At 47.6% G+C, this 19,409-nt stretch overlaps 8 protein-coding genes across 11 annotated transcripts; 5 read left to right on the top strand and 3 right to left on the bottom strand.

Moving 5' to 3' along the window:
• Nucleotides 1-135: 135 nt before the first annotated feature.
• E1B28_006299 (uncharacterized protein) lies at nt 136-807 on the bottom strand (the record flags this gene model as incomplete). The annotated part of the gene is made up of 2 exons (XM_043150942.1): nt 136-541; nt 605-807. The coding sequence occupies 2 exons, from the start codon at nt 805-807 to the stop codon at nt 136-138; spliced, it is 609 nt and encodes a 202-aa protein (XP_043012033.1).
• Nucleotides 808-920: 113 nt separating this feature from the next.
• E1B28_006300 (uncharacterized protein) lies at nt 921-3,285 on the bottom strand. Of its 2 annotated transcripts, XM_043150943.1 has the most exons (10): nt 3,061-3,285; nt 2,917-3,006; nt 2,708-2,853; nt 2,561-2,652; nt 2,270-2,513; nt 2,146-2,214; nt 1,968-2,098; nt 1,793-1,912; nt 1,283-1,737; nt 921-1,233 (listed from the first exon to the last, which is right to left on the bottom strand). In XM_043150943.1, the coding sequence occupies exons 1-10, from the start codon at nt 3,171-3,173 to the stop codon at nt 1,086-1,088; spliced, it is 1,608 nt and encodes a 535-aa protein (XP_043012034.1). In that variant the 5' UTR covers nt 3,174-3,285; the 3' UTR covers nt 921-1,085. The 2 variants fall into 2 exon arrangements, with proteins under 2 accessions (XP_043012034.1, XP_043012035.1); XM_043150944.1 differs by having other exon boundaries at nt 924-1,233; nt 2,561-2,853; nt 3,061-3,280.
• URM1 (Ubiquitin- modifier 1) lies at nt 3,278-4,333 on the top strand. 3 transcript variants are annotated; one of them, XM_043150945.1, is made up of 4 exons: nt 3,301-3,542; nt 3,604-3,809; nt 3,863-3,999; nt 4,053-4,333. In XM_043150945.1, exons 1-2 carry the CDS (start codon nt 3,310-3,312, stop codon nt 3,719-3,721), a joined length of 351 nt encoding a protein of 116 aa, XP_043012036.1. In that variant the 5' UTR covers nt 3,301-3,309; the 3' UTR covers nt 3,722-3,809; nt 3,863-3,999; nt 4,053-4,333. The 3 variants fall into 3 exon arrangements, with proteins under 3 accessions (XP_043012037.1, XP_043012036.1, XP_043012038.1); XM_043150947.1 differs by having other exon boundaries at nt 3,639-3,809; nt 3,861-3,999; XM_043150946.1 differs by having other exon boundaries at nt 3,278-3,809; nt 3,861-3,999.
• Nucleotides 4,334-4,419: 86 nt separating this feature from the next.
• E1B28_006302 (uncharacterized protein) lies at nt 4,420-5,835 on the top strand. The gene is made up of 5 exons (XM_043150948.1): nt 4,420-4,773; nt 4,822-4,898; nt 4,957-5,041; nt 5,095-5,543; nt 5,597-5,835. The coding sequence occupies exons 1-5, from the start codon at nt 4,590-4,592 to the stop codon at nt 5,738-5,740; spliced, it is 939 nt and encodes a 312-aa protein (XP_043012039.1). The 5' UTR covers nt 4,420-4,589; the 3' UTR covers nt 5,741-5,835.
• Nucleotides 5,836-5,961: 126 nt separating this feature from the next.
• E1B28_006303 (uncharacterized protein) lies at nt 5,962-8,474 on the bottom strand (the record flags this gene model as incomplete). The annotated part of the gene is made up of 14 exons (XM_043150949.1): nt 5,962-6,067; nt 6,123-6,369; nt 6,431-6,561; nt 6,620-6,674; nt 6,725-6,899; nt 6,950-7,250; nt 7,314-7,500; nt 7,553-7,617; nt 7,679-7,696; nt 7,761-7,795; nt 7,847-7,962; nt 8,020-8,192; nt 8,243-8,311; nt 8,362-8,474. The coding sequence occupies 14 exons, from the start codon at nt 8,472-8,474 to the stop codon at nt 5,962-5,964; spliced, it is 1,791 nt and encodes a 596-aa protein (XP_043012040.1).
• Nucleotides 8,475-11,895: 3,421 nt separating this feature from the next.
• E1B28_006304 (uncharacterized protein) lies at nt 11,896-13,677 on the top strand. The gene is made up of 12 exons (XM_043150950.1): nt 11,896-12,025; nt 12,080-12,294; nt 12,357-12,376; nt 12,435-12,517; nt 12,572-12,658; nt 12,710-12,748; nt 12,798-12,842; nt 12,899-12,965; nt 13,018-13,105; nt 13,163-13,239; nt 13,299-13,430; nt 13,483-13,677. Exons 2-12 carry the CDS (start codon nt 12,248-12,250, stop codon nt 13,494-13,496), a joined length of 699 nt encoding a protein of 232 aa, XP_043012041.1. The 5' UTR covers nt 11,896-12,025; nt 12,080-12,247; the 3' UTR covers nt 13,497-13,677.
• Nucleotides 13,678-14,168: 491 nt separating this feature from the next.
• E1B28_006305 (uncharacterized protein) lies at nt 14,169-16,981 on the top strand. Its single transcript, XM_043150951.1, has 8 exons — nt 14,169-14,830; nt 14,891-14,924; nt 14,979-14,983; nt 15,036-15,162; nt 15,213-15,331; nt 15,387-15,674; nt 15,726-16,194; nt 16,258-16,981. The coding sequence occupies exons 1-8, from the start codon at nt 14,184-14,186 to the stop codon at nt 16,774-16,776; spliced, it is 2,208 nt and encodes a 735-aa protein (XP_043012042.1). The 5' UTR covers nt 14,169-14,183; the 3' UTR covers nt 16,777-16,981.
• Nucleotides 16,982-17,280: 299 nt separating this feature from the next.
• Nucleotides 17,281-19,349, top strand: E1B28_006306 (uncharacterized protein; the record flags this gene model as incomplete). Its single annotated transcript, XM_043150952.1, has 5 exons — nt 17,281-17,641; nt 17,706-18,208; nt 18,267-18,757; nt 18,828-19,276; nt 19,339-19,349. The coding sequence occupies 5 exons, from the start codon at nt 17,281-17,283 to the stop codon at nt 19,347-19,349; spliced, it is 1,815 nt and encodes a 604-aa protein (XP_043012043.1).
• Between the last annotated feature and the right edge of the window lie 60 nt (nt 19,350-19,409).

The following is a 19,409-nucleotide window of genomic DNA, read 5'->3' on the forward strand; positions in this document are numbered from 1 at the left end:
ATATACCTGAAATGTAGTCAATTGAGTAAACGAACATTGACAAAAACTGACAGTCGCTTACAATCTCGACAGCGGGGACTCGGCAGCGGGAGTGAATTAACATTAACCTCGAGTTAACCCATGACCCAACAGCTTTCATTCCTCCCTCTCCAAGAATCCAATACCAGTCGTTTTGATCTTTGTCGTAAAGTTTTCATACCATTTCGCGATCACCGACATTGATACCGACGTTTTACTGCCCGGTAATCCTCCAGAAAATCCTGCTACGTAGTTGAATAGATGCCTCACGATCTTCTCCGCTAAAAGGATGGGGTTTGAGGCGGGCGAAGGTTTAGCGACAGTCGTGACCGATTGGAGAGCGTCCATCTGCGGTTGGATTTGTTGTAAAGTTTCGATGGATATCCCCAACATTGCGGTCACACTAGGCGACATGGAACTGTCCTGTGTCGATGTATCCATAGAATCAAAGGCACTATAACTGGTGGACGAAGAGAAGGTTCCGCGAAGACGGAATATTGCGGAAGGCTTTTCGTTTGAGAGCCTACCAGTTCATATTTACACCAGAACGAAACGAATCAAAGGTTAACTTGGAAGAAACACTCACATCCCTAGAAGCTGAAAGCCTTTCCCCGGCCAATGAAAGTGTACCGTGGCGCCATATCCATCAGGAAACGGGGTCGTACCCAGTAAGAATACGCAGACATGGTTGATCGTGCTTGCATCTGGTAGCTCAAACAGTGCGTGCGTCTCATCGACTTGCTGCAAATTTGTCTGGAAAAGACGGCCAGCTACACAGCACCCGAACATGGCGAGAGGTTTATGATGGGAGTAAAGGCAAATTCAACGACATCTCGATCGATGCAACAGCATTAATGAAGTCACAAGAGAACTGGTACAAATGTTCTACAAGGTTCGCCAAGTTTCGAAAAATCAATGCGTATTATCTCTCTACGTAGATTATAGTTATTGATACTAACAATACAGGCGAGTGTCGAACTAACATGCGGTTGAATGCTTTTATCATGTTATACATAGATACAGATGTGCCTCCCAGAAAACAAATACAAACTCGATGGATTCAGCGACTAAAAATCGCCGAGGTCGATATCCACAGCCTCTATCACAGAAGCCTCGAATGTTTTCACGGTAGTCTTGGACTCAGACGTTGATGACTCCATCAATAAAGTGGTCTTCATTTTGGGGCTAGAAAGGGAAGCCGAAGGCGTCCCGGGTCTTCCAGGCAAATCAGACCAGGATTTGGATACAAAACGTAGAAGCAAACCTAGAATTGGGTGTCGTCGCCACATTGAAGGTCCTTGGTACTGTGCGCAATCTGGCACTTGGATCAGTCGGAGTAGTCGCGCCACTCTTCCCAGCAAGGGCCAGCTTCCGTTCCCTTCTTCGTTTCTCTGCTTCTAGGAGTTCAGCACGGCGCACGGCTTCCGCATTTGCTTTGCGATTCTTCTCGCTGAGCATTGCAAGGACATCACTTTTATCCTCCCTCTGCGATTTAGCCCCGGGGGTGCCTTCTCTACTTACGCCATTCGAACCAATACCATGTTGCGCGTCAAATTCAGACAGTTTAGCATCAATTTCGGCGACCTCTTTGTACTCCTGTCTTCGTTGAGCAAGGGTTCGCTCTTGAACAAGTCGAGCTCGTTCAAACGTGGTAAAGGCCCCAGAGGCCCGACTAGCATTAAGTTGACCCTTTCGGAGAAGCATTGCAGCAATGTCGGTCTGGAAGAAACGTAGATCAAACATTGTTGTAAATAGGCACTAGCGCAGTAAGAACCTCAGTCATAGGTTGAGAAACCAGTTGTTCCATCTGAGCAACCTTGGTTGCGACAGCTTTTTTTAGGGGTAGAGATAATTTGTCTGTTTCGTAAGAGGTCTTCAGCCTATCGAACTCTTTCTACAAAGGTCATCTTGTTACAAACAAATGTTTATCCTTTGTAGCAAAGACGAACCGATAAGAAAGGACTATTGGACACCTTGTCCAGTGGAAAAATCTTCCTTGACTTTCCGTGTAGTAGCTCCGCATTCCTGTCGAACAGAGCGCTCTCGATTTTGTAAGGTTTGGCGCTATCCTCGCAAAGCCCTAATTCGGTGTGAGAATTAAGGTGTGCACGAAAACAATACACTCACGGGCAATTTGACATATTCGATACACAGGACCCTTCTCGGTACTCCCGATTAGATAACGAACCCATGCACCTGGAAGGATTATCCAGAGCCTCGATACAGGTTTGAGAAGGGAGAAAAAGCTTACCTTCGACATATTTATTGAACCAGGGAGACATGCAATGCTTCGCTAATTTATTTCGGTCTAGCCGACAAGCCTCCAAGTCAGTAAGTGTGACGGGTATTTCTGGCTCCGAGTTCTTGCGTCCGTAAGACTCTTCCTCTTGTTCCGCCTTGCTGATCATGCCCTCCTCCTCTTCTTCATCGGAGGTTTCCATATCCATGTCCATTGGCGAGGAGGAACGATCACGTTTAGGTGAAGACGTGCGGTTCTGGTGGTCGTAAATATCGATTTCAGGATAGCAGATATTATGCATGCCTTATTCTTCTCATCCTTTGCCTTCCGCTTAGCTTTCAGCTCATCGAGTTTCCTACTTTTCTCTTTCGTTGCCCCGCGAGCAGTGTGTTGACCTGGAAAGTCGACAGTCTGTAGAAATATTATCAGGGATACGCCAATGAAACGCACGCTTGGCAGCCTTTGACACACTATCTCCATCGGCTCGCTGGTCCTTAACCATCTGCTGTAGCGCTTTCCTGTCCTGTAGCCGCTGCATCTCCTCTGCTCTCTGCGAGAGAATTTCTTCTCTATCAACCTCCGACATTTGCATAAGCCTGATCCCAACGTCGGCCGAGGTTCAACGAAACTTTCAGTGTCCAGCAGTAGACAATACTGACCGATGCATGTCGGCTTGGTCACTGAACTTCCCTTCTAAAGGATACGGATCTTCTTCCTCTTCCTCGCTTTCAGGACCGTCATCAGAAACGCTAAGAAGACATAGATCAGCGGATTAAAAGTAACACAATAAGGACCATACTGACCTCGCCTTCCGGCGTTTGGAACCGCTAGACTTGGATTTGGTTCTCTTACGTTTCTTTTCCTTCTCAGAACCGGCTTCTACGAGTTCGAGGAGTTCGTCATCAAAGTCGGACATGTCGAACGTTGTACGTGGGTAAGACTTGCAAAGGTAAACAACGTTTAAGAGCGTTGAGCTCAAGTGATTGTTCGAACGAGAGCCACGTGATGTTTCGTGCGGCGGCGTCAGCGAGCTAAAGTCCACTCCCTTCTCCATGACATTCATCTCTCTACGCATTGAATTTAGCGGTGGCCTGGAGCTCCTCTTTTCGAATGAGAAACGACATAAAATCACTATACCTGCTCAAGTTCCTGTAGATAATAACCCAAAAGTCGATGGGCCTAGGAATGGAGACACCAAAGCAGCTGATATGGATTTTCTGATCCATTGGCTACGCGAGCATCTTCTAAAGGAGCGAACAGAACTTTTCATGGAAAATAGCACAGTGTAAGTGTTCTCTATAACCGATATTTACAGCCGCTCTCCGATAATCCATCGCCATCTTCAGGCGACCAGGGATTCTAGTGCTTATTAATGACACAGATTGGGAATTAGAAGGCGAAGGAGAATACCAATTGAAAGATAACGACGAGATTGTCTTTATTTCTACCTTGCACGGCGGGTAGACACTCGAAAGGAGGGTGAAGGCTTCAAACAATATCAATCACTCTTTCACCGATCCAGTGTACCATTTGTGGAACTCAACTTTTAAAGGTGGCGTAAAGTAAACTCGCTATGATATACCTGGGGCTGATTCAAGTCAAGAGATTATTGTACATACCACGATTACGCGACGTTGCTCAATGTCAAGACTTTGTCTGACTACATTCGTCTGATGCGAGCTACTGTTTACCTCGACCCCAATTCATCGAAATGCGCGTGGAAGTTGCAATTGACTGTCAGCGTATGTTCTCTCATGACCATCGTCTGCGAGATTCGGAACGATCGTAAAGATAGATACTCGCCTAAACAGGCCAGTCGTACTTGCGGTAACGACGACCTGCCTATCGTGACATTTCGTCGTTATCGCGTGAACAAATATCTGCTTTGGATGGGTACGGGGAGACGCCTTTGACGAAGACTCTAGCTCCTGAGTCTGAATACCACAACGCTCGGGGAAATTGCTTTGGCCGATACCTACCGTTCGGAAGATCGGAACGGGCCCGGCTCACGCGCTCCGTCCACCTCGCCTTCCATTTGTCGAGGTTCACTGATTGTCCAGTAGAACCAGAATTTTGTAAGAATTTTAATCTACTTAAGGTTTAACTTCAATGCGAGGCTGTTTTTGATTTTTACTCAGGATGCCACGCGAGTATCAGGCACCGAGCAATCAGGTCTCGTGATGAAGAAAGCACGCGCTTTCTTTATTCGAGTGGATAATAAGGCTATCGACACAGTGAACTGTGGTCCGATCTCCCGAATGGCCGCAGGAAACACGTGGATACGGACTGTGGGTGTTGAAGCGAGGGCGTTCCTGTTCTCTCTGCTACCACTATGGTCGTTGCCTCTTCGTCTATCACTGAAACCGTCGATTTCATCAACGCAAATGTACCTCAGAATCTTCAAAACCCTAGGGTCGGTATCATCTGTGGATCCGGATTAAGTGGCCTAGCATCCTCTTTGAAGGATATCGTGCTCGTTCCATATTCTGCTATCCCGGGATTTGCTCAGAGCACAGGTATCTGGCGGTCATTCTTTTCCTTATCCATCAATAACAGCCCTACAGTCCCGGGACACAAGAGCTCTCTGGCGTTTGGATTCATCGGAAGGACAAGCGTTCCTGTGGTCGCCATGCTTGGACGGGTCAGTTCGTACAATCCCCCCCCCAGTTAAAAAACCAACCTTGCGATGACCCAGCTAGTTCCATCCCTATGAGGGCCACCCACTCACCTCGGTTACTTACCCAATCCGTGTCATGGCGCGATTAGGCGTACGGGACGTGATTCGTGAGATCATTTCATTTACATCCCTATCTATTACATCTCATAATAATACTCAGTTACCAACGCCGCTGGTGCCCTCAACCCAAAACTCAAGGTCGGAACTGTGGTCGTCGTTCAAGACCATTTAGCACTACCTAATTTGACGGGTTTGAACCCTCTCCTTGGACCTCAAGTCAACCTCGATCGTCCTCGCTTTCTACCCTTATCCGATGCGTATTCTGTGAGACTCCGTCGTATGGCATTCCTAGCTTCTCGTCAGCTATCATTCGACCAGTCTGCTCTTGAAGAGGGCGTGTACGCGTGGGTTGGTGGTCCCACTTATGAGACACCGGCAGAAGGTCGATTTCTACGCATTGCTGGCGCTGATGTTGTTGGGATGAGTACCGTGCCTGAGGTAGTGGTAGCAAGAGAAGAGGGCATGGAAGTCATGGTGCTCAGTTTAGTGACTAATGCGGTAGTGATACCAGAGAGCTACAGAAGCATTAAAGATGAGGTCAACGCGGAGGTGAGGCTTCAACTTTTTATCGATCTTGACTTGCTCTCACCAGGAACACGTAGCTCGCCGGCAAGAAGATAGATGTCGCGCCGGAACAGACCGTTTCTCATGAGGAGGTCCTCAGCTTAGGTGTGGAGAAAGGCGATTTGATCAGGGCCCTCGTCGAGAGAGTGGTGGAACTTATAGAACCAAGTCAAGCTACTTGATTGCGTCGTTCAAAAGAATGTATGTCGGAAATTTTCAATAAGACAGGTGAAGCACACCACAAGTCGTAGAGGTGCAGATGACCCCCTATATCTTTTGGCGTTTTCGCTTCGATCACTGTCATTATAATTGAGATCGATACAGATACACTTCATACAAGTAAGAAAAGTGCTCGCAGGGAGGGAAATTGTGAGGGAACGAATAGCATCGACAACTTCAACTTTCAGTTTGTGAGAGGAATGACAGCTGTGGCAGTATCGCTGCCCTCTCCGCTTTCCGTAGGACTACCCTGGAGGTCAAGTTGAGGACCGGTAGTTGAGCGGAGCAAACTATCATAGCCAAGGTGAGTCCACACACGCATGAAATGTTTATCGTAGACCTTACTTATCAATTGCGCCTTGGTCTACAGGTGGAGAGGCACCAGTCCCAATAATGGTTTTATGCCCGAAGCTTGGAACACCAGTGTCAGTTACCACGTAGATGAATGCTGGCCCAGGTGGATAATGATTTCCAGAGGGAGGACCAGTTACTGTCAAGGTCTTCTTGTCTGTAGAGAGGCTAGAAACCAGTTTGACAGATCGATGGTCCATATGGACACCATGCGTAGAAAAACCAAGATCGATAGCCACAACTAAGAAAACGCAATGCTGTCAAGGGAGCTGAGATGTACTCATAAAAGAACATTGTCGCACCTGAAACTGTATTTACACCCGACGGTAACGAAACTGACAACTTGAAACTTGAACCAAAGTCAACGGTTGCAGGCAGGCCAGTATATGTTGGGCGCGGTTGAGACAGGTATGGTGGAGAATAGAATTCCACACTATTCATGGGTACGGTTATTCTAAGTTGTCGCTCAAAGCTAAGAGAGGCGAACTCACCGATACTCAGTTTGGAATGTCGTTGTGGTAAAATCGGTATTAGGATTAGATCCCGCTGCAATTACATGTTAGGGGACGTCTGGATAATGAGGATCACGATCTCACCAAGCATCACGCTCCCATTTGGCGTCAGACTGGCGGTGGAGTGATACATCCGAGGAATCGTAGAGGCGGGAATACCGGAAGAAGTAAAACGACTCCCGGCCGGTGCAGCAGGATCGTAAATCACTGGGGTAAAAGCTGGGTGGTCAGCGTTGCTGTGACCGACCGGATCGTTGACCTAATAATCCGTAATCAGTGTAGGAAGCTGGGAAGCTTGAAAAGACCAACATTGTCATAACTAGCGATACCGGTTTGAGCGCCGTTAACGACCAAAACTCTTCCATCGGGAAGGAGTATCAAATCAGGCATGATTCGAGGCACTGGCATGCTCTCGACTTTCCATCCAGCTGCTATCCCTGCCGTTGTGAGAACCATTCGGGAACACTGTGCAGATGTTGGCGCCTGGGACGAGATTGAGGAAGGGTCGACTGTATCGGAGAGTGTTGAACCTCCACAAATCAAGATTTCCGGGACATAGTTGTTTTCTGGGGTTAGAGGAAGTAGTACAGCGCCAGCTGAAAACGGAGAACTGTCAGGTAAAAATATATCAGACGGTTACAAGGCATTAATCATTACTTCCGCTTTTACTGACCTGATTCGAACACCATTCGGAATGCCAGGAAGAGGTGTTTCGGTGTTCGTCCTCCAATTGAAGAGCATGGCTGCCTGGTTCGCGGCTATGAAGATGTCACCGTCAGGTAGCTGAGCTACGATTGGGAAGTGATTGCCGTTGAGGGTATCGACCATAAACTGGCTCGGGATCTTGAGGCCATTGAAACCTGAATGAGTAGCCTGATGAGAACCAATAAACCACAGTTTCTATCTACGAACCGTGGATGTTCTTGGGTGGGAAGAATTCATAGGATGGATTGTTGATGCCTGCACTGTTTATAAACCTAGATTCTGATCATTTAGCCTCTCTGTGTGACTGCCTGAAATGGGAAAGGAGGTGCCTACGCGCCGGTAGTGGATCCACTGGTAAACGTGCGAGGCAATAAACGACTTAGCCTACGTTTCTGGTATTTATTATTTGACTTACCCCCAGATAATGACGGACCCGTCCTCGATCCGGACCTGAATGTGTCTAATAAACCTTCAGGAAACGTCAAAGACGAGGAAACTCACTGATGCAGGGTACCAACGATTAGAAGTAAGCCTGATACGGTTCGGGTCCTCAAAGACATCGCAATTCCCGTCAGTACATGGAGTAAACAAACGCAATGCTTGGAGACCGCTCTGACCTAATAGTTAGCGACGGTTAATGCAGAGTCAAACAAGAAGCAAGACAACAAACAAACCGGTGATCACAACCGGATTCCCTCCTGTACTGATGAATGTGCCATTTCCGAGAAAACTTCCGCTGGCACACCATGTGTTGCTCAAAGGGTTGAGGGGTCGGGCTTGTTTGGTCTGAAGATTGAATTCGGATCCCCAAGCGACGTGTCCGTTTACTGTAAGTGGGTTGTGCTCACTGCGGGAGGTAAACGTCAGAGCTGGAAATACGTTCAGGGGTATGCATACACTTTGTCAAAAATGAGGACAGTTGTCTCGGAGACTACCGCCATCTCTAGAGCACTCACACCGGTGGTCCTGCAATCTGTCAATAATTATTGAGACGGAAAGAGCTCGTGCATACTGACCCTTGTTGAGCCAAGGTCCAAACCCCAGGCGCGAAGGCGCTACGTCGAGAAAACGTGGCGGACAGTGCGGGTGAGACCAAAGAAAGACAGGATAAAGTGAGTGCTAAACGCATGTTCAAAAAGCGAACAGAGGAAACACTACCCTGAGGTTCATCCTCGACTTTACAGTCCCATTATATAGACAAAGTAAGAGGCACACCTTTCTATTTTGTTCACCGTGAATTTGGTTAGATTCGGCGCGTATATCTGTTGAATAGGTTTCTGTGCCGCGAAGAGGTAAATATGGGAGATTTTTCCCGCAGCCATAGCGTAGTTTGGGGGTTTTTGACAGTTAACTGATAGGGGTGGGAAGGCGGTGGGAGGGTATCGTACTCAAGAGTACCATGGATCAATATTCCCTGTATTAATAACGTACCCCGACATTCAGAAGAGCGAAACCCTTAGCATCGCAGGACCGCAAGTCGATGTTTTCGTGTTCGAACCTTCGTCGTAAAAGCATTCCTGGTTGTGTCTTCATGGCTTGAAAATGCCAAGATCATCTTCCACACTGGTCACCTACAGAAAAAGACTGATGATGGATAATGAAGAAGAACCTACCTCGCCGACGGCGAACACTCGGCCACTTGGACTCAACAGTCAGCACCAGGCACAAGCTAAAATTTGGTGAGAAAGTCCTCGTAAATACCGATAACACCAACGAAGACCATGCGCACCGTGATAAGAATATTATCATCTTTCAATGACTCGGACAAAACGAATTTGCGAAAGTACACTCGTTCTTCAAGCTGCGTGAAAAGTCCATTCAATACACTCCACGCAATACTGAGAATGGCCCGTGCGAGATATCCTTGTAACTTTTGAGGAGACCACATATAAGTTGCGTCCGTGAATCGAGGCTCCGGGAGTCGTAAAAGCAAAGAAATTATGCGCTTTCTCGTGCCTTCTTGCTAACTTGACTTCCACGCTTCATCCTCTTGGGACAGGAATAGACAACAGTGATCAGGTTGGCTTAAAACGGCTAAATAGAAAGCTTGGCGGCCATGAATCTGACTTCTGCGGACTTCGAAAGGCGAAAGCTGAATGTGAAGTTGGGATTGAAACAACTTTTGGTCCGGGTTCATTAACATTACTTGCTGGTCAGCTATCTACCGTCGTAGTTGGATACATGACTCACTTTACCATTGCAAAGCTTCAAGGTCGATCTTCGTAGCCTCCTCAGTGTGGATCGTCCATAAGATCAACGAGGTTTACCATGGACGCAGAGCACGCGTCTTACATAAAACTTGGGCTAATCTTGTAGCGAACTTCCTCTGGAGCCATTGAGATTCGAGAAAGGGTAGTCTAGACCTGTAAACAGAACTTCCGCATTTGAGCCCATTTTCCCCCCCACCGAACAAGACCTGACGGCCGCACTGTCGTCATCGTTATGCTCATCGCTATGGTCATTGAATATCTCCTGTGCACAATCGGTCCTTGCAAGACAAGGCATTTCGTTCCTCGCCGCTGCAGGACATCATTTTATAACAAAACGAGGGTAACTGCGAGAGAGCTAAGAAACCGGCTCGGAATAAGAAAACACCATGAATCCTGCGAGTCCTGTACACCTTCTATTTGGTGATTTTCGACGTTTCCGGGGGACATATTCGCCGTCCCACTCAACCACGTCTATTCGAGGGCGACGAGGCTAACTATTTGGACTTGAATAGAGTTGCGGTACCTGCTAATACTGATGTTTGCTAACAAAAGTTCATTATTTCTTCAACGAGAAATACTTACATGTAGGCGCCTTCGATCATGGTACACGGGGTTGGGCTCGCGGAGAGGAGCGCATATGTGATAGGAGGTCTGAGGAGGTCCGAAAGACCATGAGTCAAGACTCAAATGTAAATACGCGAGAGCTTGAGTTTGAAGATTTCCGAGATGTGAGTGAGATTCGCACTGCTAGTCATTAGGACGATGCCGACGTCCTTGGAATGAGCCGGTACTTGATCGGCACCTGGATGAGGCTGCAGCTCGTTCAGTGGACACGTATCGGGTCGACGGGGCGTTCAAATCGAACACGAACCTGTGTGTGCCCTCCGAGTATTCCCCTCGTCATCCAACCCTTTGGCCATTGTAAAACTCACGAGGAGGTATGTCATCGTAAGGAAGAGCGAGTTGTTAGCGAGATACCGTTGGGGATAAATGGGTCTTCCGAGCTCAAATGCAAATGCTTCGGAGTTGGTGGAAGGTCTTTCGCGTCGTTCTTCATGAATCGCTCCGGGTTGAAGCGCATAGGGTCGGTTGTGCAGCACAGCCCTGATAGTGTTCAGCGGAGCGAAGCCGTATAATACAATCAGACAAACGACTCTTGAGCCTGTGCTGTGTTGTTCCAAAATGAAAGCGGTCACATACCCTTTGGTACGAGTTCATCAATGGGAGGAACCTACACAACGGTAGCACAGGATTCCATCGGAGAGTCTCAGAAATATAGCGTTGATATAGGGCAATCCTCCTTGGTCGGTGAAATCAGGGAGCCTAGAAGAGCCAACTGATTCATTGCTCGGAACCCCGAGTCGACAGGTCAGTAGGTACGAAGATAATCACGTCCCAAAACTCCGACAGATCGAAGTCGACTGAAGGCTCTCATATTCTGATGAGTGGGAACTGCCCACACAGAAAATACGACTGTTGTTAACTGACTTCCGTGATTCGATTCGGTCATGAGCAACGTCCTCGTAAATACCGATGTGCACATACTTGCATTACTGTATTGCAGTAGGACAACATGCACGGAACCCAGCATCCTTCGAGGTATATTCTGTCAGATGGCTCGTAACAATAGACGTACTTCGCAAAGCTGCGTGAAAATCGCCGCAGAACGCACACACTCCAGAACGGCCCGCATGAGATATCCTTGTGACCACTTGGAGAAAGTTGGTGGAGGCCAATGATATATAGGACGTTGGTGCAGCGTCACCGAATCAAAAAATACCATGCGCCTCTCTCAGGCTGTTTCACTAGCCTTGGTTTTCCTCCCGGTAGTTTTGGGAGCAGAATGCACACTTCGTCCTCTCGGGAAAGGGATCGACGATACTAGCCAGGTTCGTTTCAATATCAGTTGAATGAAGAGCCCGCTGTGAATACGAATACTGATTTCTTCGAACTTGAAAAGGTCGAAGCTGCGATATCGAAATGCGGCAAGTCTGGATCGACGACTTTCAATCCTGGGACCTATAACATTACGAGGTAAGATAGTCAGGATTGGCAAAGAATCTATATGATTGACCTGCTTGCTTCCTTTTCCCTAGGAAGATGACATGGGAGTTGCAAGACTCCAGAGTTGATCTTCATGGTCTCCTCAGTGTGGGTAAATCGTTCACATGGATTCCTAATATATGTTCAAAGGAATTTCAGTTCAAACCGGATGTTGACTTTTGGTTGGATGCAGAAAACACGTACCGTGTGGTTTTCATTCAGGTGAGGTTTGCGTCGATTCGCTCAACACTTTAGTCCGATGGGCGCGAGAGGACAAGTGCAGTCACGCGCGCTTAGCGCTTATCCTCTTCAGCGACCTTTCTCATTCCCATTCCTGGACTAGAGCCAGGCATCTTGGTTCGTCGTTACCGGTAGTAACTTCGTCATCGATGGGCACGGTATTGGTGGCGTTCAAGGAAACGGGCAGGTGTGTTCACGATTACTTCATATCAAAGTATGCCGTATTCATCCCAAATGGCAGACTTGGTGGACGACCTTCACCAACAGGACCAGGCAAGATGGAGACGGTCGACCAATATCTTTCACTCTCAACAATGTCACGAACGGCTTCGTACGCGATTTTCGCGTAGAATCGCCCCCGTTTTGGTGCAATACCGTGTCTCATTCGAAGAATGTGACTTATGATGGAATGCACTGTAATGCGACCAATCAGGATCCCATGTTTGCGGGAAAGAAGTGCGTGGAGTCTTTATTATTTGGGGAAAGCTCATAAATATACAATTACAACTCACATTTAGCATTGTTCCTAATACCGATGGTAGATTTCCAACTCCCGTTTTTAAAAAAAAGCTGTTTGAACTCAATTGAACTGGTAGGTATCAACACCTACAGAAGTGATTCAGTCACCATGCGGAACTGGGACATTACGTCTGGGGACGACTGTCTAGCTATCAAAGGTGTAGGTTACCGCAAACATTTTCATCTATCAACCTCGACACTTAAACCTGGGTAGAATTCAACAAACATCATCGCCGAGAACATCACTTGTCATGGAGGAAACGGGATCGCGTTCGGATCGCTTGGTCAATATGCTAATTTGGTGTGTACCATTTATGTTATCAAGGGCTTGAATTTTTCTGACACTTTGTAGACCGACATTGTCGAGAATGTCCATATGAAGGGGCTGACGGTAAGTGATGCCATCCAGATGGACCGATCACGTTCTCAAGGATGACCAGTTGGAACGGATCGATCCTCGAGTACAACCTAACATGGGTAATGGAGTCGGTTTACTTTCTTTGCCTCCGGCGTGACCGTATCTCAAACGTTCACTTCAAAGGTGTACTTCAAATCGTGGACTGGTACAGTGAACGGACAACCTCCCACCGGTGGAGGTGGCGGTGGAGGTATGATCTCCTATTCACCTGCGATGAAAATGGTTTAAACCATTGATATCAGGTTTCGTGCGGAATGTTACCGCTGAAGATGTCAAGCTCGACCGTGTTGATCGTGCCATTCATCTTTTTCAAACGAACGGAGGCCATTCGTGTGTATCTCGTCCTCTTCTTGAGATGTCCGTTCATTTTTACGTCGCCGCACCAAGGAACGACCTTCCTTCCAAGCTCATGTTTAGCCAACTCCACTTCAAAAACTGGTCAGGGACGACGTTAACCAGTGAAAGTAAGTACCTTTTCTTCGAATCATTAGGTTTTTATCTTTATCACCCTCAAATTTGTAAGTCATCAATTTCAGTTGTAGCCCCGCGGTAGGTTGCGATGTTATAACGTTTGAAGATTTCAACGCAACTGTGCCAGCGGGCCAAACTCCGCAATTTACCTGTCAAAATGTGTCCCACCTATCGGGATTACCGGGTGAGTTTCACTACATTGAGATTGACCTTGGACTGAGTGTCGTTTGGTATAGGTCCTTGCGACTGAAGCTTTACACCAGCGCTGTTCAATGACATTGTTTGATTTGTCTGGATGCATCTGTAAACCTTGCTACAGCCCCTTACACAAGCGAGACGTGAACCGATTGAGTCAATTGACTAAGCGCTTGGAAGCCTGCTTCTCCTGGAACTTCATGTGGGTATCGACTGATGGCCATCCAATCACCTGCCTTCCCGGTGCACCATCAAAGTAACTTGCCTGCTATCTCGGTAAATTGAGGGGATAAAGCTCTCGTAAACTGGTCGAACAAGAAGCAAGCGTCTGACCATCCGGAGCGAAGACCTTGCCGATGCTTTGGGCTATAGCCTGAGCGCTTTTCGATTGTGTCCCAGGCTGATCGGGTTGACATTCAGCCGTGGTACACGGTGAGAAAGGGCAGGTAAAAAAAGCATTGCTTGTAAGGCTCATTCCTAGTGGCCCAAGCTGAACTGTTGACAACGTACTGTCTTGGTTGATCACTACATCGGCGCGGTACTGGTCGTTAGAAGAAATGATTATATTTATACTATTTTTTGGTCGGCCAGCGCGGCTGTTTGGATTATGTAAGAGGCCTCCGCACACAAATGGCGCTTCGACGAGTCCGGGCACGGATTCGGCGGCATTTCTCCCACCCCATGCATTATAAGGACACCACAGCCAAGAAAACATGTTTTTACCCACCACCACCCTGGGCTCATGTCGCAACCTGAGCCGTACAGTTCCGTTCCTTTGGACGAGGCCTCAACGTCGACGCCAACGAGCCCAGCTCACACCCCTCTTCCCCCCGATAATAGCCAGTACCGGTTTCTTGGCCAGAATCCAGATTCCATAAGAGATTCATATGCCTCATCACCGTTAGGTGAAGACGCCTCATCTTCGCGTTCCTTGCAACAGAACGACCCCAAGGATGATTTTAACGTCGCTGAAAAAGGTTTAGTCGAGAGAAGCGCAGGAACGCCCACGTCAAATAGGAAACGAAACCTTATCATAGGCCTAGTGGTTCTCGCAGTCATCATTGTGGTCATTGCCATCGTCGTGCCTGTTACCGTCATCAGGAAGAAGGGGAACGATGATAAGAGCAGTGGTTCAAGTGGCAGTTCCAGTGGCAGCAATGGTGCGGGAGGTAGCTCGGGTGGAAACGGTGGGGGTGTTGTTGTCGCCATTACCGGTGGTGATGGGAGCGACGTCACATTGGAGGATGGCTCAATCTTCAAGTATCAGAATTCTTTTGGAGGTCGTTGGCACTATGATGTCAATGATCCGTTCAATAACGGTGCTCGTCCTCAATCCTGGTCTCCTGCTCTCAATGAGACCTTCAGATATGGTATAGACAAAATCAGAGGGTGCGTGCAACCTCGAGGGTTTTCTCCTTTGCGTACCCGCTGATGGTGATTTGATTATAGGGTCAATCTTGGCGGATGGCTTGTCCTTGAACCCGTGAGTGACCTGTGGTCCATTTGACACAACTCTGATGCGTTATTTCGAGCACAGTTCATGTACGTCTACTCGCATGCACTTTTTGTAGTAGCCTCACGCGGGTCTTTACAGTTGCCCCGCAGTGTTCGAAAAATATCAGCCTCAGGCTGTTGATGAATATACTTTGCATCAGGCTATGGCTGCTGATACCGCCAATGGAGGATTTGCAAAGCTTGAAGAACATTACAAGACCTTCATTGTGAGTATCCACTTTCTGCAAATTTTTCTGGTCAACTCATCTTCTCACAGACCGAAAAAGACTTTGCAGAGATTGCAGGCGCCGGGCTCAACTATGTTCGGCTCCCGCTCCCATACTGGGCTGTGGAAACACACTCAGATGAACCTTTTCTTCCTAAAGTAGCTTGGAAGTATGTCTTTCCCCATCCCAACCTCGTTTCCTCATCAAACCAATGCCTCCCCCAGATACTTCCTGATGGCCGTCCAATGGGCTCGTAAATACGGCTTACGCATCAACCTCGACCTCCACACCGTTCCCGGGAGCCAGAATGATTGGAACCACTCTGGTCGTCGAAACGACGTCAACTTTTTATCCGGATCCATGGGATACGCCAACGCTCAACGGACCCTCGAAATCATCCGGACTCTTGCCGAGTTTATCTCTCAAAAGGAGTATAGGGATGTCGTTACCATATTTGGGTTCATTAACGAACCACGAGCAGTGCTTCTCGGACAGGATTCCATTGCGAGTTTGTACGTGACTGATTTCTTACGATGATAAATGAGTTTCACAGTTTTCCTCAGCTATGCAGAAGCTTACAAAGTCATTCGTGCAGCCAGTGGTCAGGGTCAAGGTCAAGGTCCTTGGGTTGCCTTCCATGATGCCATGATGACCAAATGGGACTGGAGAGGTTTCCTTCGCGGCGGAGATAGAATTGCCCTCGACTCGCACCCTTACACTGCTTTCGGAGATGTTCAAAGCAACGCTGAATGGGACTCCCAATTACAAACACCGTGTAATTGGGGGAAGGAATTCAACCAGTCCATGAGTGATTTCGGGCTTTCGAGTGCTGGGGAGTGGAGTTTGGGAATCAATGATTGTGGGCTCTGGTTAAATGGAATCCCAGAAAAGACGAGGTATGATGGGACATATACTCCCCAACCGTCTGATAGGGTTGGGGATTGCAGTGATTGGACAGAGTGGCAGAACTGGTCAGATTCGAGGAAGGCTGGTGCCAAGAAGTTTGCATTGGCCAGTATGGATGGACTTCAGGTGATTCTCGCTCTCTATATTCCCTGTAGACAAAGACGACGTGCTCACTACAACTCTTCCTAGAACTACTTTTTCTGGACATGGAAGGTCGGAGCTTCTAGCATATCCAACCAAGTCGAATCCCCAGCTTGGTCTTATCAACTAGGACTCGAACACGGATGGATACCCAGGGATCCCCGTGAAGCTGACGGTACATGCGGAAATACTGATCCTTTCACTGGTAATATCGCGCTTTCCACCCCTTCCTCACCGGAGTTCGAGGCTGAGCTAGGGAAGTATCCCTGGCCTCCCGCATCTATCACGATGGCAGGAGCGGCTGTATCAGATCTTCCAAGGTATACTCCAACCGGATCGATTTCTTCGCTGCAGGGTGCGACATTCACGGCCCAAGGGGCAAAACCTACAAAGACCGTCAACTTGGGTAGTGGATGGACGAATGCGGATGATAAGGATGGGGCGATGGTGGAAATACAAGGATGTCAATATCCGGGTGCGTGGGTTGATGGGAAGACTGTGAATTTACCGTTTTGTGCGGGTGCAAAGAGGAGAGAACCAGAGCCACAGCGCACACCTGCGCCATAGGTTTGTGCTTGAACTTTATCATTAGGTATATACTATTTCCACTACATAGTCACTCATTTATCCGGACTCTTTTACATACATACTAGCCTCTTACACGGACGTAACCACCATTTTCTCCTCTAATAATCTATAGTCATTCTACTGATGTTGATACATCATGTACCTGTAGCTACCGCTTATCAGTATGAACTTCCGCTTTGCTTTTACTTGATGACGAAGTTCAATTAGTTTCTTGTCTTCCTCCACCAAAGTCGAGGGTTCCCATTACCGTCCATCTCGACACGACTGTCATTATCTACAGTGCTGCTTGGGACTCACTTAACGCTTCTCAGTCTTCCTGTTTAGAACGTAATCAGGCAATAATTGGAACATTTAGACTGGCGGAAGTCATGATGTCTCCATAGATCATGTCTCGAGATGAAGGCCCAGCGGGGACGCCCTTGTTCCATCTCTCCTTATATCCCCTACATCCCGTCCTCGTAGACTACTATAGAGTCTTCTTCAATGAAGCCTAATCGTCATTCTTTCGGCCTTGATTTTTCAGACAAGAACGCACCAGACCATCCCGACTACGCCAGCGTCTACACCACCCAAGCAGCTCATCTGGAGCGCAATTACTCCGAAAGGCATCGTCCACAAACATTACACGGAAGATTGACTAGGGATCTCTCCGCCCAGGCTGAACTTTTTCAACCAAAGTCATTCGGCAACACAATCCACTTGTGGTTGATCAACGAGGGTGGCAAACAAGTATTCTTTGGAGTTTGGATCCTACTTCATCTATTAGTTGCTACATTTGGTTTTTTAAATTATCAACTCCGAGGTGATTTGACAAACGCTAGACGGATATTTGGAACGCCTTACGGTGAGCCTTTCGTCGTCTCAATGTAAACACGAAACGAACATTGACTGCCTGGTCTTTCTTTCAGTGGTCGCCAGAACAGCTGCTCTCGTCCTCCACATTGACGTTATCTTCATTCTCCTCCCCGTTTGTCGAAATTTTATCTCCCTTCTTCGCCGAACTCCTCTCAATCACATCATCCCCTTTGATAAAAACATCACATTTCACAAAGCCATCGGCTGGTCCATCCTCACCTGGTCTACCATCCATATCATCGCTCATTTGATCAACTTTACAACCTTAGCATCCGAACTCGCATCCGCCGAGTCCACTAATCGGCGTTTCGTTGAGTTTCTTGCTCTGAATTTCACCACCGGACCAGGCTTGACGGGATGGATCATGACTGCGAATTTATTCACAATTGCCTTTTTTTCGACCGAAAGACAACGAACACGACGGTACGACTGGTTTTGGTACACACACCATTTGTTCTTCGTGTTCTTCGTCAACTGGCAGCTGCATGGAATGTTTTGTATGATCAAGCCTGATCTTCCGCCTTACTGTTCTTGGGAGAATGCTGCCGAGTTCTGGGTGACTTGGTCTTTCGATCTTTGTTCACGTTAAAATGCTAATGTCCGACGTGTACCAGAAATACTGGCTCATTGGAGGTGGTGTTTGGGTTTACGAACGTATCCTCAGGGAGTTCCGCTCGAGGCACATCACCTACATATCTAAAGTGATCCAACACCCCTCCAATGTCATGGAACTCCAAATCAAGAAGGAAAAAACCTTCACACGAGCTGGTCAACACATCTTTCTATCTTGCCCTGCGGTGTCTTATTTCCAATGGCATCCTTTTACGTTGACGAGTGCTCCAGAAGAAGACTACCTCTCAGTTCATATTCGTATCGTTGGAGACTTCACTCGTGCGTTGGCCAAATCTGTCGGATGTGATTTTTGTGAGGGTCCAGCAAGACAGCCCGACGGTCGACAGCCAACGTTCAAGGACAAGCTTCGAATCAATCCGATTCTTCCACGGGTGATGGTCGATGGACCGTTTGGAAGTGCTTCCGAGGATTTCATGAATTATGAAACTGTCCTCTTGATGGGTGCAGGCGTTGGAGTTACGCCTTTTGCTTCGTGGGTATCTGTTTTCATACTTTTTTTTTTGTGTCCTGCGGTTGTCCGATCCGAGCTCAAATTTTACTAGTATACTCAAATCCATGTGGTACCGTATGAACCGCTTTAAGTACTCCACACCCATCCGGCTCTCGAAGGTTTACTTCATTTGGGTCATCCGAGACTATAGTCAAGTCGAGTGGTTTCATTCTCTCCTTCAGGCCATCGAAGAACAAGACGTGCAAAGTAAAATTGAAATCAGCATCTATTTGACTGGGGAAGTTGAAGCAGACGATATCAACAACATCATGGTTCTTGACATGGATGGTGAGAATGATGCGATTGCGTCTTTGAGGGCTCCGACACACTTTGGGAGACCAAATTGGGGGAAAGTGTTTGAGAATGTGGCTGTGAAGCATCCGGATGCGGATGTTGGTCTTTTCTTTTGTGGACCGCAGGCGGTATCGAAGGAGCTTCATAGGACGAGTGTTGAGCATTCGAATCCTGCCGCCGGAGGTACGAGGTTCTTCTATAAGAAAGGTGAGCCATACTTGGTGTGCGACGCCATCATTTGGGGTAGCATGCTCACTGCATCGTCACAGAGAATTTCTAACTTCCGTATCCATTTGACAATGCGAATCCATATCGACACAAATATTGGAGGACATACATA

This window comes from Marasmius oreades, chromosome 3 (genome assembly GCF_018924745.1).
Source record: "Marasmius oreades isolate 03SP1 chromosome 3, whole genome shotgun sequence".
Taxonomy (NCBI): domain Eukaryota; kingdom Fungi; phylum Basidiomycota; class Agaricomycetes; order Agaricales; family Marasmiaceae; genus Marasmius; species Marasmius oreades.

What these genes read in the sequence shown, in the direction of transcription:
- URM1 (XM_043150945.1), top strand. Translation starts at nt 3,310, where the DNA reads ATGACATTCATCTCTCTACGCATTGAATTTAGCGGTGGCCTGGAGCTC. An exon ending in TTCATGGAAAATAGCACAGT is followed by an intron (nt 3,543 to 3,603) that starts GTAAGTGTTCTC and finishes CGCCATCTTCAG; the next exon opens with GCGACCAGGGATTCTAGTGC.
- E1B28_006300 (XM_043150943.1), bottom strand. Translation starts at nt 3,173, where the DNA reads ATGTCCGACTTTGATGACGAACTCCTCGAACTCGTAGAAGCCGGTTCT. An exon ending in TCCAAACGCCGGAAGGCGAG is followed by an intron (nt 3,007 to 3,060) that starts GTCAGTATGGTC and finishes ATGTCTTCTTAG; the next exon opens with CGTTTCTGATGACGGTCCTG. An exon ending in GTTCAATAAATATGTCGAAG is followed by an intron (nt 2,215 to 2,269) that starts GTAAGCTTTTTC and finishes TAATCCTTCCAG; the next exon opens with GTGCATGGGTTCGTTATCTA.
- E1B28_006302 (XM_043150948.1), top strand. Translation starts at nt 4,590, where the DNA reads ATGGTCGTTGCCTCTTCGTCTATCACTGAAACCGTCGATTTCATCAAC. An exon ending in GGGATTTGCTCAGAGCACAG is followed by an intron (nt 4,774 to 4,821) that starts GTATCTGGCGGT and finishes ACAGCCCTACAG; the next exon opens with TCCCGGGACACAAGAGCTCT. An exon ending in TGGTCGCCATGCTTGGACGG is followed by an intron (nt 4,899 to 4,956) that starts GTCAGTTCGTAC and finishes TGACCCAGCTAG; the next exon opens with TTCCATCCCTATGAGGGCCA.
- E1B28_006304 (XM_043150950.1), top strand. Translation starts at nt 12,248, where the DNA reads ATGCACTGTAATGCGACCAATCAGGATCCCATGTTTGCGGGAAAGAA. An exon ending in CGGTGGAGGTGGCGGTGGAG is followed by an intron (nt 12,966 to 13,017) that starts GTATGATCTCCT and finishes CATTGATATCAG; the next exon opens with GTTTCGTGCGGAATGTTACC. An exon ending in GACGACGTTAACCAGTGAAA is followed by an intron (nt 13,240 to 13,298) that starts GTAAGTACCTTT and finishes CAAATTTGTAAG; the next exon opens with TCATCAATTTCAGTTGTAGC.
- E1B28_006305 (XM_043150951.1), top strand. Translation starts at nt 14,184, where the DNA reads ATGTCGCAACCTGAGCCGTACAGTTCCGTTCCTTTGGACGAGGCCTCA. An exon ending in AACATTACAAGACCTTCATT is followed by an intron (nt 15,163 to 15,212) that starts GTGAGTATCCAC and finishes ATCTTCTCACAG; the next exon opens with ACCGAAAAAGACTTTGCAGA. An exon ending in CAGGATTCCATTGCGAGTTT is followed by an intron (nt 15,675 to 15,725) that starts GTACGTGACTGA and finishes AGTTTTCCTCAG; the next exon opens with CTATGCAGAAGCTTACAAAG.